Genomic DNA, 20,835 nt, shown 5'->3' on the forward strand with positions numbered 1-20,835 from the left:
CCTTACAATGTGTATGATAGTCAAGGTGGGCCATTTCCAGCACAAATCCAGGGTTTAACAAGAATGTCTGAGGAAGGGGGGGAGGGGTAGGAAAAAACAAGGGGAAATAGGTTACCTTGCATAATGACTTAGCCACTCCCAGTCTCTATTCAAGCCTAAGTTAATTGTATTCAATTTGCAAATGAATTCCAATTCAGCAGTCTCTCGCTGGAGTCTGGATTTGAAGTTTTTCTGTTGTAATATCGTAACTTTCATGTCTGTAATCGCGTGACCAGAGAGATTGAAGTGTTCTCTGACTGGTTTATGAATGTTATAATTCTTGACATCTGATTTGTGTCCATTTATTCTTTTACATAGAGACTGTCCAGTTTGACCAATGTACATGGCAGAGGGGCATTGCTGGCCCATGATGGCATATATCACATTGGTGGATGTGCAGGTGAACGAGCCTCTGATAGTGTGGCTGATGTTATTAGGCCCTGTGATGGTGACCCCTGAATAGATATGTGGGCACAGTTGGCAATGGGCTTTGTTGCAAGGATAGGTTCCTGGGTTAGTGGTTCTGTTGTGTGGTATGTGGTTGCTGGTGAGCATTTGCTTCAGGTTGGGTGGCTGTCTGTAGGCAAGGACTGGCCTGTCTCCCAAGATTTGTGAGAGTGTTGGGTCATCCTTCAGGATAGGTTGTAGATCCTTGATAATGCGTTGGAGGGGTTTTAGTTGGGGGCTGAAGGTGACGGCTAGTGGCGTTCTGTTATTTTCTTTGTTAGGCCTGTCCTGTAGTAGGTGATTTCTGGGAAGTTGGTATACTCCATTGACTTCACTGGACCTACACAGATTCATACCAACAGAGGATCTTACCCACAGTTTCTAATTATATATATAGAGAGAAAAATGGCTGGCAAATATCCATTGACAAATAGATAAATTACTTTTGGTTCTATGTTGGCCAATAAAGGCTGAATGAATGGAGAAAAGGAAGGAACTATAATTTTTTTTAATGTATCTCTATTTTGTAGAATACTTTTTTCATGAATCAAGTATCCACTGTTACTGAACAGAAGATTTTTTTTAAATCTACATTTTCAAAAATTCTACTGCAAAGAACAAACTGCTGAGAGGGTATGTAACCAGGGACTGGCAATACAGCAGGAAGCAAAAGATTGCATCACACGATATATTTTACTGGCTAACTTTTGAAGTTGGCTTTGAGACAACAACAGAGTAGCATCTCAGTGAATAAGAATCCATTAAATTCAAGCTGAGAGTAAGAAAGAGGGCCTTTTCTCCCACCCATATTTGAATTTTTCCTGGAACAGCATGCTCTTTTAAAGCCTTCCCTACTCTTCAGTGTGCTGCTTTCTAATTTAGTCTTTAGATATACACTCTGAGTCCAGTATAAAATAGCTCTGCAAATATGAAGAACACCTGTATATTTTATATACTGTATATATTTTAAAGTCCTTTTGTTGAAATACATTTGCAAAATCTGTGACACAGGCTTTTGGGGGTTTGGGATGATCTGAAGTTAGAGACATTCAGAAAATCCAGTCTTCATCACCAATGGAGAACTGTCTAAAATATCATTATTGCAATTTTCTATTATATGTAATGAGATTGGGACCCATTGTGCTAGACATTGTGCAAACGCATAATAAGAGAGACACATATCCTCAAGGGTGTTTTGAAACCAGTGGGAAATTAGGTACCTAAATAGTTTTGAGGCTCTGGGCCACAATCCCTGGCCCGATGAGCTTAATCTACATAGCCAAGAAACAGTGGGAGGGAAAATAGAGGTGAAGTGGCCTGACTCAGGTTACACAGCAATTTGGTGCTAGTCAAGAATGGAAACCAAGTCCAAGTCTCAGTCTCGTGCCTTATCTGGCTGACCACACTGCATCAGGTGTAGTAGTTCTTTGAAACGGCATCTCTATATTCATGCTTGTGAGAGGAATCTTCTAGTGCCACTAAACTTCAGGAATTTGGTAGAAAAGCTGTACCCCTCTGGGACTGCACAAGTAACTCTGACTGTTTGGAGCTGACATAAGAAACTATGCAATCCAACCACCTTAATCTGTTATTTCTATTGCTAGGTGCAGGTGAGGGCATTCAATTACTGAAGAGAGTTTTTCCTGGATTCTTCCACCAAAATCTCTTCCCTTATTATAGCACTTGTAGATTTTAATCGCTTTGATAGTTTGTTAGTAGTTTTGGTGCCCTGTGCATTTTAAATTCCAGACCACCTCTGGCTCAGTTCCAGAACAACTTGTCTGATCCAGACACTAAAGACACAGAGGGGGGGAAAAAACTCTCTCCATACACATTACAATGATCCATTCAACTACCCTACAGAGAGTCATTTCACTACATTTCAGAAATATGAATAATTTAAAATAGCCCAATTTTGACTTTGATAATTCCCTTGTATCTTGACTTTTTTGTGAAGACATGAAACATTAACTACAACCTTCTTTAGCTGAGCAAAAGGTCTGGCTTCATTACATATTATCTCTATTCAGTTTGGCATACTAGTTCTGTCAAGGTTTGACAAACCAACCACATTCAATTAAGGCTGTCAGAGGTATACATTCAAATGTCCCCACCTGATCAAGCCAGTTTTTCTTGTGACCCCTGTGAATTAAATGGCCATGTTAGTTATTTTATGACCACTATACATTAAAATGTATGATGATTTCTCGACGTACACAGCTGGATGAATTAAGGACAAATGTTTCAGCCAAAATGAATTGCCTTGCTTTGGGCAACATGGGCAGGACTTTAAGAATGTGATTTTCAAAGCCATCTAAGAGATTTGGGTGTCCAGTTCTTATTAAATTTCCAATACAGATCCATCCAAAAGTAAAAATGTGATTTAAAAATCTTAGCTGAAATATTTTTAAACACTTTTTTCCTTGATAATATATTTTAATGGGGGAGAGAGGAGAATTTCTTGTAATTAAAAAAATGATAATATATTCAGTGAGCCAAGGAACACACACAGAGAGAATTTTTAGGTTTTTCAGCAAAATACTCCAGCATTATGTGTAATGTCCATAAGTCTCCTTCATCTGTTTCCCTGTTCAATACACCTCTGTTAAAGTTTGCATATTTCACATTTCTTTAAAGTCTCTGAAGTTCTGAAAGGAAAGTCTGAACTTGGATATATTTCCTTTCTAAAACTCTCAGCTGCAAACCAGATGAGGGACTATCAGATGAATACCAGTTAAAATTAATTTACAGCTACTTGCCTTTCAAAAATTTAGGACCCAATTCTGCAACCCACGCTCACAATGAGTAACTTATTCATGCTGGTAGTCCCATGGACTTCTCACTTCTACTAATTGCATGACAAGGCTGCAAAATCTGCCCCTTCATTAAGTAAATATAGAAAACTGCATTCTGTGTGGTTTCATTTTTTTTCCAGTTAGAGGGACCTGGGATGTACTTAATTGGTGCAGATATAGCCATTTCCAAAACTACAGAAGTAACCTATTTTCTCTTTTACAATTGACTTATACTTAGCTAACACCAGAACAAAATGTGGTCTACCATATTAAAGATGTACCAGTTATACTGTGCAACTCATGCTGTTACCAGTAGGAGTTTTCTGCACATGGAGGACTGCAGAATCAGCTGTCCACATTCAAAAACACATAGCTGTCTAGTCACCCAGTCAAATTTCGGTCACTGAAGGGAATTATCCGCTCCCTTCACGTGCATCCGTAATTTCCATTAATAGTAAAGGGCGTTATATATGAATATGTTCAGAGAAGACTAATGCTTTAAGGTATTATCGACTGTACACAAATGCTTTAAACAGTTCATTTGGATCCCGTGAATCTTCTGCATATTAAAAGAGCACTTGCAGTAGACTCATAGATTCAATTATGCAGCATAAGGAAGTACCAACATAATCTAGTTACCTCCTAATGAAGAAGTCAATGTGTTACTCAAGCTATTAGCATGGGAGCTTTAAGTAAACTCAATTTATTTCAGTACATTAGGAGCCATATATTATGAGCCACATAGGACCAGATCAATGACCTCCCTGCATGCCTATGTGGGGGGTTACTTTACTGCCCTCTGCCAGCTACCCATCCTGTAGACTACCCAGTCTCCTCAGGGCAGAGTCCCCATCTGCATACACCTGCCCTGCACTTCCAAATATGCCAACCAGTGCAGCTGCACCAGGGACATAAGCTGTGCCAGCTACAGAGCTGGTGCAGGGTACATCCCCTTTCCAAGCAGGAGGCAGCTACAGGCAAGTTGTGACCAAGTCATAATCTGTTTCCCAGCCTATTCTATGGCTGCACTGTCCCTACAGCGGGCTTGTGACAAGTAACAACTGATCTCATAAGTAGAAGAAGCTGCTGATACAGACACAAAATATTCTTCATACAAAAGCTATTTTTAACCATAGGGATTAGCAAACATGAGGCTTCAGTTGGACCAGACCCATTAGGAGCCAACCATAAGTGATTAAACTATACAAAGGGCCAGATCCTCAACAGTATAAATCAGCATAACTGAGTGAAATCAACAATTAACAGCAGTTGAGGACCTGGTACTCATTATTTAACTGGTTCTCAGGGTAAGACTCGGACGTACAATGGTGTAACCCTGTCAGGTGAAGTCAGCAGCAACAAGGGCAGAGTTCAATATCTAGGGGTTCCTCTTAACATTACAACACAGAACTGGCTTGAGCCCCCACCCTGTAATGGGGGAAAACTTAACTGCATCCCAGCTGCCTCTAAGAGGCAATACTTGCCCACTCTCAAGCACTGAGTCTGTATATATTAAAAAGGAAAGGGAATCAGGCATTAGTTTGGAAAAACATCACAACCATATTCAGACATATGCAATCGTAAGCCAAGCCAACCCAACTCCAACATACCGTGGGCAGTGTCCTTGGCCTCAGTTTCCCATGTTTTTTTGTGGGGGGAGGGGAAGAGGGGTAGTCCAACAAACGAATGTCCTTTTAACACATTCCTCCCCTCTCCCTCCACTGCACCCCCTACACAGTTGGCTGTCCTTGGTCAGCAAAGCCCCAGAGTTCAGGGGTGCATTCATGTGGGTTCATCTCCCACCCTCTGGTGCTTCAGATACCAAGCACAGGACAGGCAGAATGGACAGGGATAGAGCAGAGAGGAGAAAAGCACAGGAAAAGGAGAGACATAAACAGCAGGAGATGCTAGCCCTTCTCAAGCAACAAACAGACATGCTGGAGACTCCTGCTGACCTTCAGGCTCTGACCCATGGCTCACCTCCCTCTGTAGCCCATAGAGAACTACATTCTGGGCCCTCCCTACACACACCCCACATGCCATGGCCCTGGATGCCACGGCATTACCCCTACCACTCCACCCCAGGGGCGAGTACAGACAATCACAGCCGCACTTACACCAACCGTGTTTCTTACAAGTCAGTGTGTGTGTTTATGAAAGGAAAATGACTGTTCTTTTCTCTTCCAAGGTTTCTCTTCCCTGTATTTATAAAGTTTCATTCACTTACCTGTATGTCTGTTTGCAGTGGTTTGGAATAAAAGTCTATTTATGAAAACTTAATCATTGTATTAGTTCATATCATATGCTGGCTGGGGCCGACATTCACAGCTAATAGCAATAGGTGCATTTGCAACGTTACATTACTACACACACAGCACACATTACACGGTTTATACTGGGGTGCAAAAAACCAAAAACAAACAAACAATCACATCAGGCCGTGCACACATTAGAATCATAGAATATCAGGGTTGGATGGGACCTCAGGAGGTCATCTAGTCCAACCCCCTGCTCAAAGTAGGACCAATCCCCAATTAAATCATCCCAGCCAGGGCTTTGTCAAGCCTGACCTTAAAAACTTCTAAGGAGATTCCACCACCTCCCTAGGTAACGCATTCCAGTGTTTCACCACCCTCCTAGGGAAAAAGTTTTTCCTAATATCCAACCTAAACCTCCCCCACTGCAACTTGAGACCATTACTCCTTGTCCTGTCCTCTTCTACCACTGAGAATAGTCTAGAACCATCCTCTCTGGAACCACCTCTCAGGTAGTTGAAAGCAGCTATCAAATCCCCCCTCATTCTTCTCTTCTGCAGACTAAACAATCCCAGTTCCCTCAGCCTCTCCTCATAAATCATGTGTTCCAGACCCCTAATCATTTTTGTTGCCCTTCGCTGGACTCTCTCCAATTTATCCACATCCTTCTTGTAGTGTGGGGCCCAAAACTGGACACAGTACTCCAGATGAGGCCTCACCAATGTCAAATAGAGGGGGACGATCACGTCTCTCGATCTGCTCGCTATGCCCCTACTTATACATCCCAAAATGCCATTGGCCTTCTTGGCAACAAGGGCACACTGCTAACTCATATCCAGCTTCTCGTCCACTGTCACCCCTAGGTCCTTTTCCGCAGAACTGCTGCCTAGCCATTCGGTCCCTAGTCTGTAGCGGTGCATTGGGTTCTTCCGTCCTAAGTGCAGGACTCTGCACTTATCCTTATTGAACCTCATCAGATTCCTTTTGGCCCAATCCTCCAATTTGTCTAGGTCCCTCTGTATCCTATCCCTTCCCTCCAGCATATCTAGCACTCCTCCCAGTTTAGTATCATCTGCAAATTTGCTGAGAGTGCAATCCACACCATCCTCCAGATCATTTATGAAGATATTGAACAAAACCAGCCCCAGGACCAACCCCTGGGGCACTCCACTTGACACCGGCTGCCAACTAGACATGGAGCCATTGATCACTACCCGTTGAGCCCGACAATCTAGCCAACTTTCTACCCACCTTATAGTGCATTCATCCAGCCCATACTACTTTAACTTGCTGACAAGAATACTGTGGGAGACCGTGTCAAAAGCTTTGCTAAAGTCAAGAAACAATACATCCACTGCTTTCCCTTCATCCACAGAACCAGTAATCTCATCATAGAAAGCGATTAGATTAGTCAGGCATGACCTTCCCTTGGTGAATCCATGCTGACTGTTCCTGATCACTTTCCTCTCATGCAAGTGCTTCAGGATTGATTCTTTGAGGACCTGCTCCACGATTTTTCCGGGGACTGAGGTGAGGCTAACTGGCCTGTAGTTCCCAGGATCCTCCTTCTTCCCTTTTTTAAAGATTGGCACTACATTAGCCTTTTTCCAGTCATCCGGGACTTCCCCCATTCGCCCCGAGTTTTCAAAGATAATGGCCAATGGCTCTGCAATCACAGCCGCCAATTCCTTTAGCACTCTCGGATGCAACTCGTCCAGCCCCATGGACTTGTGCACGTCCAGCTTTTCTAAATAGTCCCTAACCACCTCTTTCTCCACAGAGGGCTGGCCAACTATTCCCCATGTTGCGATGCCCAGCGCAACAGTCTGGGAGCTGACCTTGTTCGTGAAGACAGAGGCAAAAAAAGCATTGAGTACATTAGGTTTTTCCACATCCTCTGTCACTAGGTTGCCTCCCTCATTCATTAAGGGGCCCACGCTTTCCTTGGCTTTCTTCTTGTTGCCAACATACCTGAAGAAACCCTTCTTGTTACTCTTGACATCTCTTGCTAGCTGCAGCTCCAGGTGCGATTTGGCCCTCCTGATTTCATTCCTACATGCCCAAGCAATATTTTTATACTCTTCCCTGGTCATATGTCCAACCTTCCACTTCTTGTAAGCTTCTTTTTTATGTTTAAGATCCGCTAGGATTTCACCGTTAAGCCAAGCTGGTCGCCTGCCATATTTACTATTCTTTCAACACATCGGGATGGTTTGTCCCTGTAACCTCAACAGGGATTCCTTGAAATACAGCCAGCTCTCCTGGACTCCTTTCCCCTTCATGTTAGTCCCCCAGGGGATCCTACCCATCCGTTCCCTGAGGGAGTCGAAGTCTGCTTTCCTGAAGTCCAGGGTCCGTATCCTGCTGCTTACCTTTCTTCCCTGTGTCAGGATCCTGAACTCAACCAACTCATGGTCACTGTCTCCCAGATTCCCATCCACTTTTGTTTCCCCTACTAATTCTTCCCAGTTTCTGAGCAGCAGGTCAAGAAAAGCTCCCCCCTTACTTGGCTCCTCTAGCACTTGCACCAGGAAATTGTCCCCTCCGCTTTCCAAAAACTTCCTGGATTGTCTATGCACCGCTGTATTGCTCTCCCAGCAGATATCAGGAAAATTAAAGTCACCCATGAGAACCAGGGCGTGCAATCTGGTAGCTTCTGCGAGCTGCCGGAAGAAGGCCTCATCCACCTCATCCCCCTGGTCCGGTGGTCTATAGCAGACTCCCACCACTACATCACTCTTGTTGCTCACACTTCTAAACTTAATCCAGAGACACTAAGGTTTTTCTGCAGTTTCGTACCGGAGCTCTGAGCAGTCATACTGCTCCCTTACATACAGTGCTACTCCCCCACCTTTTCTGCCCTGCCTGTCCTTCCTGAACAGTTTATAACCATCCATGACAGTACTCCAGTCATGTGAGTTATCCCACCAAGTCTCTGTTATTCCAATCACGTCATAATTCCTTGACATCACCAGGACCTCCAGTTCTCCCTGCTTGTTTCCACGGCTTTGTGCATTCATATATAAGCACTTGAGATAACCTGCTGATCGCCCCTCATTCTCAGTATGAGGCAGGAGCCCTCCCCTCACAGACATTCCTGCCTGTGCTTCCTCCCGGTATCCCGCTTTCCCACTTACCTCAGGGCTTTGGTCTCCTTCCCCCAGTGAACCTAGTTTAAAGCCCTCCTCACTAGGTTAGCCAGCCTGCTCGCAAAGATGCTCTTCCCTCTCTTCGTAAGGTGGAGCCCGTTTCTTCCCAGCACTCCTCCTTCATGGAACACCCTCCCATGGTCAAAGAATCCAAAGCCTTCTCTCCGACACCACCTGTGTAGCCATTCGTTGACTTCCACGATTCGACGGTCCCTACCCAGGCCTTTTCCTTCCACAGGGAGGATGGACGAGAACACCACTTGTGCCTCAAACTCCTTTATCCTTCTTCCCAGAGCCACGTAGTCCACAGTGGTCCGCAGTGATCCGCTCAAGGTCATTCTTGGCAGTATCACTGGTGCCCACGCGGAGAAGCAGGAAGGGGTAGCGATCCGAGGGCTTGATGAGTCTCGGCAGTCTCTCCGTCACATCGCGAATCTTAGCCCCCAGCAAGCAGCAGACTTCTCGGTTTTCCCGGTCAGGGCGGCAGATAGATGCCTCAGTCCCCCGGAGGAGAGAGTCCCCGACCACCACCACCCGCCTCCTTCTCTTGGGAGTGGTGGTTGTGGAACCCCCCATCTTAGGACAGTGCATCTCATGCCTTCCAACCAGCGGAGTCTCCTTCTGCTTTCTCCTCCCAGACATATCATCTGGTCCACTCTCCACAATGGTACCTGTGGAGAGAACATGAAAGCGGTTCACTGTGGCTCACTATTAAAATAGCCTTTCAAAGCCTCCCTGAGCCACATAGCTCTCGTCTGAGTTCTTCTTTAGCCCTGTATCTGGCTGCTCGAATCAGCAGACAGCCATTCCACCTCCACCCCACTGGAAACGTTTCCCCCTTTGTGTCACATATGATGACGCACACAGCAGACAGCTATCACCATTGGAATATTTTTTTCACTGAGGTCTAATCTTTGCATAGATAGTGCCAGCGGCCTTTCAAACACCCAAAGACACATTCAACTTTCATCCTGCACCTGCTTAGCCTGCAGTCGTAGCACTCCTTGCTGCTATCGAGGTGGCCAGCGTGCGGTTTCATGAGCCATGGGAGTAAGGGGTAGGCTGGGTCTCCCAGAATCACTACTGGCATTTCAACATCCCCAGTGGTAATCCTCTGATCTGGAAAGAGTCCCTGCTTGCAGATTTCTGAACAGGCCTGTGTTCTTAAAGATGTGTGCATCATGCACCTTCCCTGACCAGACCACACTGATGTCAGTAAAACGTCCTGGTGATCCACTAGGGCTCGCAACACCATGCTGTTGATGTCCTGTGTGGCAAGATGGTCTGGTGCCACAATAGAGATATGCATGCCAGCTATCACCCCACCGCAGTTCAGGAACCTCATTGCCACAAAACACAATATGCCCTGCACATTGCCCAGAGTCACAGTTCTTTGTAGCAGGACGCTATTAATGGCCCTGCACACTTGCATCACGGCAGCCCCTGCAGTGGATTTCCCTACTCCAAATTGATTCATGACTGATCGGTAGCAATCTGGCGTTGCAAACTTCTACAAAGCGATGGCCAATCACTTCTCCACTGTCAGAGAAGCTCTCATTTTGATGTGGCTGTGCCAGAGAGATGAGGCGAACTCTGCACACACTTCCAGGAATGTAGCTTTCACATCCAGAAGTTCTGCAACCACAGTTCGTCATCCCATACCTGCATAACGATTGACCCCACCAGTCAGTGCTTGTTTCTCAGGCCCAGACCCAGCACTCCACCGTCTACAGCTGCTCCATGAATGCCAGCAACCCCCTTGAAAAGAATGGTTTCTTTCTATGTCCCACAGCGAGCTACTATTCCCCACTGCTCCTCTGGCTGCTCTGCAAATACTGCAGGATCAGGCAGATTGTGCTTGCAGCACTCACCACAACAGCACAAAGCTGGGCAGGATCCATGCGTCTCGCAAAGATCGTGGACGTGCAGGTTTGTGGGGCTTCTGAAAAAAGAGTCCTGAAATGTTATGAGGTGCAGATAACATTAGGAGATGGAGAAAACTGCATCATGGGAGGCTGAAATTATGTTCCCAGTCACCCCTGCATGCACAGGTGCCAGCTTCTAATTTTTCCTAGGGGTGCTCAAACTCAGGCCCTGCCCAAACTCTACACCTTCCACCAAGCCCCCACGCCCACTCCAGCCCCACCTCTTTCTGCCCCATCCCTGCTCCTCCCCCTCCCTCCCAGCGCCTCCTGCAGGCCACAAAACAGCTGTTCCACGGTGTGCAGGAGGCACTGGGAGGGAGGGGGAGGAGTTGATTGGCGGGACCGGCGGCGGATGGGAGTGAAGGGGAGCTTGGCTGCCGGTGGGTGCTAAGCACCTGCTAATTTTTTTCCATAGTCGGTGCCTATGCCTGCATGCCTCATTTGCCCCCATGGGGCATTGCAAACCCTTCCCCCAAACCAGCCTGTGCTAGATGGTGGCGAGTTGCACAGTGGGATACCTACCCATGGTATTAATGCAAGCACTGGCAGTTAAGACCCACACCACTGATACAAGGAGAGTAGTGTGGCTATATAAAAGCAATGTAATTACTACGGTGGCTGCACATCAGCATAACTTGGGTTGACTTAATTTTGTAGCATAGACTTGCCCTAAGTCTGCAGCAGACTACTGAGGGGTGGGCTCACACCCCAGCTTGCCATGAACTGAACGTCTGTACAGACAAGCCCTTACTGTCTCTTTGCCTTGCTTCCCCAAAATGTAAAATGAGCATAACGGTACGTCCGTACCTCACAGGAATGCTGTGAGGATAAATACTTTAAAGGTTGTAAGATGATCAGGCACTACAGTAATATAAGTACCCAAAAGACCATATAAGTACCAAAAATACATAGCTTTCATAACTTGGACCCCTCAGAACCTGCATTTGGGTACCACAGCTGAAGAATCCTGCACAGGCCTTGATGGAGTGAGATGGCCAGCTAAGGTAGAAGTTCTACTGAAAGTCACTGGGACTTGTGCACCTAAGGGCATGCCTGCATGGTGGGGTAATGTGCACAATGCAGGGGGGGGGGGTGAGTGATTTCTAAAGTATTAACATGTTGCACATTAAATTGGTACATGTAGAGTTTCTAAAGGAAACTAAAGGTTTCCTAGTGTGCTTTAACATAGAGATAGGGAACCTTTAGTGCACACCAGCAGGGTCTCTATGCACCTATCCATGCCCAACATGATAGTGAACTTTAGAAATCACTCCCCCATAGTACACAAGCACTAAGTAATTTAGCAGCTTTTGAAATCCCACCTATAGTGCTTAGTTAGCTGTTTAACTCTGTGAGTCTCTGCCCCATTCAACTGCTATATATGAGAATCCCATCCTAAGGAATGAGAAAGGGGAGGTACTGACCACATGCAGGACTAAGTGAGTCGCAGTGCAAAGACTGCCTCCAACTGACAACCTCTGTTTAAGAAGCATTGGGTTTGTTTCTTAACTGAATACATTCCTAATCCCTCTCTTTTTTAAAAGGTTTTACAAAACTTTGGAAATTACATCCAAAAAGCCACAGTACAAGAATATTAAGGTTGCAAAGTTAAGCATTCAAAAGTAGGAAATGCTAGAATTCAGATTGCTCACGCATAAGGAGAATGACAAAACAAAATATCTTGAAAGCTACCCATTCAGTGAACACTGTCCATCTTGAGCACCCAGTGACACTGGAGTGAAATTAATAGGCAGCAGGTTTAAAACAAACAAAAGGAAATATTTCTTCACACAACACACAGTCAACCTGTGGCACTCCTTGCCAGAGGATGTTGTGAAGGCCAAGACTATAACCGGGTTAAAAAAAGAACTAGATAAATTCATGGAGGATAGGTCCATCAATGGCTATTAGCCAGGATGGGCAGGGATGGTGTCCCTAGCCTCTGTTTGCCAGAAGCTGGGAATGGGCAACAGGGGATGGATCACTTGATGATTACCTGTTCTGTTCATTCCCTCTGGCATTGGCCACTGTCGGAAGACAGGATACTGGGCTGATCCAGTGTGGCCATTCTTGTGTTCTTATGAGGTGTCACGGATCTAGGAGAGTGCCCCCTCTTGACCACTCACCAGACTCCTGTGAGTGGGTTCAAGTGCTTTAAGCCTTGGGAGTCTGAAATGAGTCCAGGCACTGCCCCTAGCTTGAGGTTCTTAGACACATCTTGGAGCACTGATCCTCTGTCTAGCACATCCCCATTCCCAACCCCCGTTTACCATCCAACTGCCCCATCCTTGTTATCAGTGCTGAACCGCAGACTCCCTCATAGGCTGTGTTTACACTCCCTCCCAGAACTCCGACCATGTGGATGTTCTGGACCCACAGTTTACCTCTTCAAAGGGCACGTGGTAGATGAAGCATATCGCACAGGATTACTTTGCACAAGATTCTAAGACACCATTGCTCATTATGCATGAGAGCAGACGGTCCAGATCATACAGCAAACAAAGAAACATCCTGACAGATTCATCACTGCGATTTCAATAGCATTACCACTGGCATAAGAATGGAGTAACAAAAAGGTGAAACAAGCCCTATGTTCTGAGTTGATTTGACAGGTAGCTGTCTACTAGATAGAAGCAAACAGTGATTCCCACAGAAATTTTGGGTCTATAAACATAGATTTCTTTACACTGCATTCATGGAATGTTAGCTGAATAATGTAGCACCTAGACCTGTGAATACCCAAAAGGTAAAGAACTACCAATTTTTGTTGGAAGAAATATAGCAGTGGGAATTTACTACCTATCACCTCACCAGGACAGTGACAGTGATGGTGAAATGCTCAGGGAGATTAGAAAGGCTACAAAAACCGAAAACACAATAATAATGGAGGATTTCAACTAACCCCATATTGATGGGTACATGTCACCTCAGGAGGGGATGCAGAGATGAAATTTCTAAACACTGCTAATGACTGCTTCTTGGAGCAGCTAGTTCTGGAACTCATAACGAGAAAAGCAATTCTTGATTTAGTCCTAAGGGACGCACAGGATCTGGTCCAAGAGGTGAATATATCTGAACCACTCAATAATAGTGACCATAATGTAATTAAATTTAACCTCCTTGTAAGGGGGAAATACCCTGGTAGCATTCATCTTCAAAAAGGGGAACTACACAAAGCTGAGGAAGCTAGTTAAATGGAAATTAAAAGGTTTAGTAAAAAGAGTGAAATGCCTGCAAGCTGCATGGTAAGTATTTAAAAATACCATAATAGAGGCTCAGACTAAATGTATACCCCCCAAAACCAATTAAAAAAACCCCAAAAACTGTAAGATGACCAACCATGGCTAAACAGAGTAAAAGAGGCAGTTAGAGTAAAAAAAGACATCCTTTAAAAATTGGAAGTCAAATCCTACTGAAGAAAATAGAAAGGAGCAGAAACTCTGGTAGGTCAAATGTAAAAGTATAATTAGGCAAGCCAAAAAAATTTAAAGAGTAACTAGCAAAAGACACTAAAACTAACAACATTTTTTTTAAATACATCAAAAGCAGGAAGCGTGCCAAACAATCCCTGGGGCCATTGGCAGACATGCCAAACCCACCCCTGCAAAAAAAATGCACAAATTGGGCTTGTTTTTGGCTTAATTGGCTTGTGAGTTGCTTGTTGGCTAGTTTTTGCCTTGTAGCTTCTTTGTTTGTTTTTTGATCAGCTCCCAGCAATCAGAGGCAAGGGGAGGAGGGTAAGCAGGGGGAAGGGACAAGGGTTGGGGGAGGGGGAAGTTAGGGGTGCACAGCAGGTCCACCACAGTCCCAGACTGCAAGCATGGGGGATCTAATCACGTAGAGTGTTAGGGTTCTTAGGGACTAGCTTGTTTTGGCCTGGTTTTGAAATGGGATTAGCTTGTTTATTGTGAAAGTCAGGGTGCTTATATACCGCACTCAAGGAATAAAAGGTTGTTGAGGAGAAGTTAAACTCTGCATCAGTCTTCACTTTAGAGGATGGGAAGGAGATTCCCACACCGGAGCCATTCTTTTTAGGTGACAAATCTGAGGAACTGTCCCAGATGAGGTGTCAATAGAGGAGGTTTGGTAACAAATTGATAAATTAAACGGCAATAAGTCACTCGGACCAGAGTGCATTTACCCAAGAGTTCTGATGGAGCTCAAATATGAAATTACAGCACTGCTAACTGTGGTATGTGACCTATCCCTTAAATCAGCCTCTGTACCAAATACTGGAGGATAGCTAATGTGATGCCAATTTTTAAAAAACACACTAGAGGCGACCCCAGCAATTACAGGCTGGTAAACATAACTTCAGTACCAGGCAGATTGGTTGAAACTATAGCAAAGAATAAAATTGTGAGACATGTAGATGAACACGGTATGTTGGAGACGAATCAACACAGATTTTGTAAAAGGACATCATGCTTCACATTTTTGAGGTTGCATGTCAACAAATATGTTGAGAAGGGTGATCCTCTGGATACAGTGTTTGTCGACTGTCATAAAGCCTTTGACAAGGTATCTCACTAAAGGCTCAAACAAAATAAGCAGTCATGGGATAGGAGGAAAGGTCTTCTCATAGATCAGTGACTGGTTAAAAGACAGGAAACAAAGGGTAGGAATAAATTATCAGTTTAAATGAGGGGTCTAAATTAGCTGTTACCACTCAAGAAAGATCTGAGAGTCATCATGGATAGTTCTCTGAAAACATCTGCTCCAAGTGCAGCAGCAGTCCAAAAAGCGAACAGAACATTAAGAACCATTAGGAAAGGGATAGATAATAAGATCGAAAATATAACAACGCCTCTATAGAAATCCATGGTATGCCCACACCTTGGATACTGCACACAGTTCTGGTTGCCCCATTTCAAAGAAGCTATACTAGAATTAGAAAAAGTACAGAGAATGGCAACAAAAATTATTAGGGGTACGGAACAGTTTCTATATGAGGAGAGATTAAGAAGACTGGGACTGTTCATTTAGAAGACAGACAACAACAGAGGGGATATGATAAAACTCTATAAAATCATGACAGGTTTCAGAGTAGCAGCAGTGTTAGTCTGTATTCGCAAAAAGAAAAGGAGGACTTGTGGCACCTTAGAGATAGAGACAAATAAATTGGTTAGTATCTAAGGTGCCACAAGTACTCCTTTTCTTTTTATAAAATCATGAATGGTGTGGAGAAAGTGACCACCACAATAACCAGGGGTCACCTAATGAAATTAATAGTCAGCAGGTTTAAAACAACCATAAGGAATTATGTCTTCACACCACACAGTCAACCCGTGCAGCCCATTGCCAGGAGATGGTATGAAGGCCAAAAAGTATAGCTGGGTTCATAAAAAGTATAAGATAAGTCCCCAGAGGATAGGTTCATCGATGGCTATTAGCCAGAATGGTCAGGGATGCAACCACTTACTCTGGGTGTCCCTAAAGATCTGACTGCCAGAAGCTGGGACCATTCGATAATTGCCCTGCTCTGTTCATTCCCTCAAAAGCATCTGGCACTGGCCAGTGTCAGAAGACAGGATACTGGGCTAGATCGACCATTGGTGTGACCCAGTATGGCCATTCTTAGGTTAAGTGAATGAGTATTATTAGGGTTAGAACAATATATATTGTGCCTCAGCCGACATATGCTATGGCAAACTATAATAAAGTGTATTTTGCTCCTTGGAAGATTTTTAAGCTTGGCCTATCCCAAAATGCAATCTACATTATTTTCCTATGTATTGATCTAGACTAGGTATTTATGCTACATGTCATTGTCTGAGCAATGTTTGACACTGGCCACATCCAGAGAGGAACTGATCACTCCCAACCCTTAGGCAGCATGGACTAATAGATAGGGCTCTGGGCTGGGAATCAGGAGGCCCAGGTTCTTCTCTGAGCTCTGCCACTGAAGTATTGTGTGACCTGGATCAAGTCACTTCACCTCTTTCTCCTCTACCTTTTGTATTCTTTGTCCATTTAGCTCTTTGAGGCAGACTGTTCCTCTTACTTTATGTCTGTAGTAAATAATCAACAACATTGACTTGCAAGTGCTCAGCACCTCTCAGGATCAGGCCCACAGTCATTTGCAAAGACTGTGTACTTGATAACACCTCGCACATTTATAGCATTTGTTATTGTCAGACTGAATAACCCTCTCAAGGGTTATGTGAGCAAAGTAAATAAATATCCTAATAGCTGTTTAGAAACATGGAGTGATTTCTCAAGGCCACAAAATAAGTCAGTGGCAGAGTGAGTATCTGGATTGGACACTAGTTTCCTAGTCAGTGCCCCATGCATAAGGTATTAACAACATCAGTAAGAATAATATTTAGCACTTATGTAGGGGTTTATCTTTCAGCCTTTATTCACACGAGTAAAACTTGGTCAGGCCAATAGTCCCAGTGACTCCAATGAGACTGTTCAGGTTAGTGATATTAACTCACAAGAGGAACAGGTACACATACTTGGTATTTTTAGAGAGTGTTCTACAAGTATTAATACTTACTAGATCAACTGTAGTAGCCAAGGTGGATTGATTTAAATCAAAATGGTTTAAATCACTGATTTTTATCATGATTTAAAATCAGCAAGCAGGAAGCTTTTATTTAAATAATCCATTTTAATTATGTTTTCATTTGTACTTGCTAGTAATTCACACTACACGTGTTTCTTCCTTCGTGTTTCAAGACAAATACGTCATGCTCTTATTAACAAAAAAACAAACAAACAAACAAACAAACAAACAGGTTACTGTCCCCTTGTCATGTTCTTGGGCAACAAGACAATCAGTATTGACAACTGTCATCCACAATGGAGGAGGAGAAATTTGGGAAGGAAACGAATGTTAGTGTCTGTTTTAGACTCCAACTAAGCAAGCTCTTACACAGCTGATTAATCAAACTCATCAATAGGACTACTTAAATTAATAAGTTACGCATGTGCTAAAGTATTTGCACGGTCAGGGTCCTTATAAGAAGAGCTGAACAAAAAAAATTGGGCAAATAGTAAATTTACTGAAAAGTTCATTTCTAGGGCACCTGAACTAATCAAATAGTTTTGAAAATGTCATTTTGAAATCAACCTCAACTTGTTTAGTTTTTTTTCCAGTTTTTCATTTCAGTTTCGGTTCAAAACAAACTCCCCCACCCTCAGATTTTTCAGTTCAACCACCAAACTAAAAATATCAATTATTTGTTCAGCTCTACTTAGAAGGGATTGTTTTAAAACAAACAATGAAACAATACAGGTTTACAGTTAAGCTATTTCCCATTACACTGTCTTCTTGACACTTACAGGCAAACATTCTTATATTTTTCAGAAAACTATAATGATGTGCCTCAAGATGGGAGAGGTGAGTTTAGAATGCAGCGAGCAGCTTTCAAGAGCCAACTATCCAAGTGAATGACAGAAAACAAACAATTTGGCACTGCAAGATGGAGTTTGGTCAAGACATCTGACAAGAATCACCTCCTATCAACTTACAAAAACAATGTTGAAAGAGTTCAGAAAACCATCAGTAAGCAATATTTTAATTTTAGGTCAAGATTATTATTTTGAAAGGAGACATCGTATTTGATGGAAAGCTCAATACAGTGAAATACAAGTTGCTCTTGCAAGATCCAAGCCAAGGTGGACAAGGACAAGACGACAAACCTTTGGCAGATCAACTTTCTTTGCCTCCCCATCCATCAATTGCCATTAGAGCCTAATCTGTGTCAGAATAACGAATGTGAGTTATTCCAAAGTTCTCTGGTGAATATGTCACAATAGAGTAGATGCTGACATTCCCCGTCACTGTTCCCGCAATCACACCTCACAATACAAAGGGACCCCTCGTCCAATCAGAGTGCAGGGTAGTAGTCATTTCAGTCCCTGATTCTGGTCATTTTATTCACAGCAATGAGACTGGCATGACATCATGAAATTCCTGAGCACAACAAGTCGCCTCAACTGTACCTGCCCTCCAGAGGAGGGTACAAAAATTTAAAAAAGGACAACCTCTCCCCTTCCTCAACCTGATAGGAAATGAAAAGAAAAATCCCTCAGACTACAATAGCAATAACACCACTACTCCTCTGTTTTACAAGGCAATAATCCAATCCCCTCAGGGCGATAGTTATTCAGCAGTTGATTGGTCTCATAATTTATCCCCCTCAGGAATGGGAGGATTGCTTTGCAAGCCAGAACAGCAATGGGATACTGAGTCACTGCGTGTTGCAATAGCCTGACTATTTTATGGTAGGGATTTAATTTGAAGACATACAATATATTTTATATCAGGGTGGCCAAATGTACTGACCCTCTGAGCCACATAAAATAATCTTCAGAAGTTTGAGAGCTGGGTGCACCTGCTGGGGCTCAGGGCTTGAGCAGGAGCAGGGCTGAAGCCCTGAGCCCCAGCAGACACCTCCAGCGAGACTAGAGCCCAGAGATCCCACTCTCCGCAGGGCAGAAGCCCCTAGGCCTACCACCCTGCCGCAGGGCAGAAGCCCTGAGCTCCCCTCTCCCAGTCTGGTAGGTGGAGAACAGGGGAGGGAGGGCTCCATGAACTGCACTTTAACTGTAAAAGAGCCGCATGCGGCTCACGAACCACAGTTTGGCCAGCCATTTTATATCAATCATTCCTGTGAAATTAAGTCATGCAGCAAGACATAGTTTTATACAGAGCACCTGGTGACTACAACCAAACAGAGGAATTCCTCTGGAATTACAGTACTCAACACAGCCACATTAGTGCCAAACTAATTCAGGATGGCTAATATTATTCCGACCAACACCAAATGATCTGACTGTGACTTAGCTGCATATATTTGAGAGCATCATCAATAGCAGGAACGCTTTCCATGTCTACTGAGTAACACGAAGTCTTCTGTTAAAACTTCTTTGAATTGAGAGCATTTTTCTTTTTCTACTGAACAGCTAAGGGATACATTATTACGGGACACTTTGGGCCAAGTTATGGCTACCTTGCAGAAGTGCATTAGATAGTGAAAAGGCACAGAGAGGTGTCCGTTCTGGAGAGCAGAAGCAGGGGAAGCCAGCCAATCTTGCCTGCAGCAGTCCAGTTCTGAGAGGAGGCCTGCCTGAGGAGGACAGGGACATCTCCATGTCCCACCTCCTTGCATGCCAACCAGTCAATGCAAAGTATTACTGGGGGAAGGGCATGCTATACCCAATGAAAAGGTGTAGCAAGTGCTACAGGTAAGCGTGCTCCCCCTCAGCACCCTTGCAGCCATTGGACTTGCTCCTGCTCCACGCAGAATGCCTGCAGCATCCCCTTTGTGAAGGGTACTCTGATGCCCCCCTTCTTCCCCGCACGTGATTCAGTTTGTAGAGCCATACTAGAGCTTTAAAGATGTACTGTGGTATTGTACATGGTGGCAAATGTACTAAAATATTTTTTAGTCAATATTTTTTAAATTCTCAATTCACTTTAAACCACAGAGCTTTTAGTTTTCTAAAATAGCATTTCATGATACCATTCAAAGCACTTTAGTTGAAGCTGGGACAATAAGAGCTCCATCAAAGGGGCATTATAGAGAGTTTTCAGATACTAGTACAATACAGCATTGGGTTTTTGCAAAAATAGTATTTAGCCTGAGCAAAGGGGCTGTGCTTGCATGGAAGGGAGAATACACACAGTAGAGCTGTGAGATGGACGCCTCATTCCCAACTTGCCATAAAGGCCAGAAAAATCATGTAGCCAGAAGTAACATTGATTCTGGCCATGCCTCTGTGGGCAACATGCCTCCTTTTCTTTTCCTATCTGCCTTCGCTTGCAAAGACCAACCCGCCCCCCCCCCCCCCGAGGTTATATCTACAACACACAGAGTTTCCTTGCACACGTTTTTTGCTACTTATTCCTTTCCCTCCATCACAGCAGTAACATAGCATTTCCACTGTTTATGGACCTGACACACACACGTAAGGTAACAGCAGGATCAAGTCTACCGAAGTTTGGGAACGATTTGTTACAAACAGAAATAGTAAGAGAGGCACTTAGCACTTCCAAGGATCAGGCCTGCTGACCCTCTGAGAATTGCAGGGTTCTTAGACCAGCACACTCTGTTACGCATCGTTCACTGTGCGATGCCTACCTCAGCACAACAGGCTGAATTAAGGATGGAATATCAGACTTCAAAGCCAACCTAGAAATCAAACTTCTCCGTAATATTTTAACGACTATATAACTACAAGAAGCGTGTGTGCTTACTGTCAATGAAAGACG

At 44.0% G+C, this 20,835-nt stretch overlaps 1 protein-coding gene across 6 annotated transcripts in view; it reads left to right on the top strand.

Moving 5' to 3' along the window:
* The window catches only part of SHISAL1 (shisa like 1), a 290,293-nt gene extending 270,298 nt beyond the window's left edge, over positions 1-19,995 (top strand). For all 6 annotated transcript variants that reach the window (XM_078849321.1, XM_078849325.1, XM_078849330.1 and 3 more), the window contains one exon: positions 17,926-19,995. In XM_078849321.1, coding sequence (XP_078705447.1) covers position 17,926 — 1 coding nt within the window. In that variant the 3' untranslated portion in view covers positions 17,927-19,995. The remainder of the gene's footprint in view (positions 1-17,925) is intronic.
* The last annotated feature ends 840 nt before the right edge of the window (positions 19,996-20,835 follow it).

This window comes from Lepidochelys kempii, chromosome 1 (genome assembly GCF_965140285.1).
Source record: "Lepidochelys kempii isolate rLepKem1 chromosome 1, rLepKem1.hap1, whole genome shotgun sequence".
Classification (NCBI taxonomy): domain Eukaryota; kingdom Metazoa; phylum Chordata; order Testudines; family Cheloniidae; genus Lepidochelys; species Lepidochelys kempii.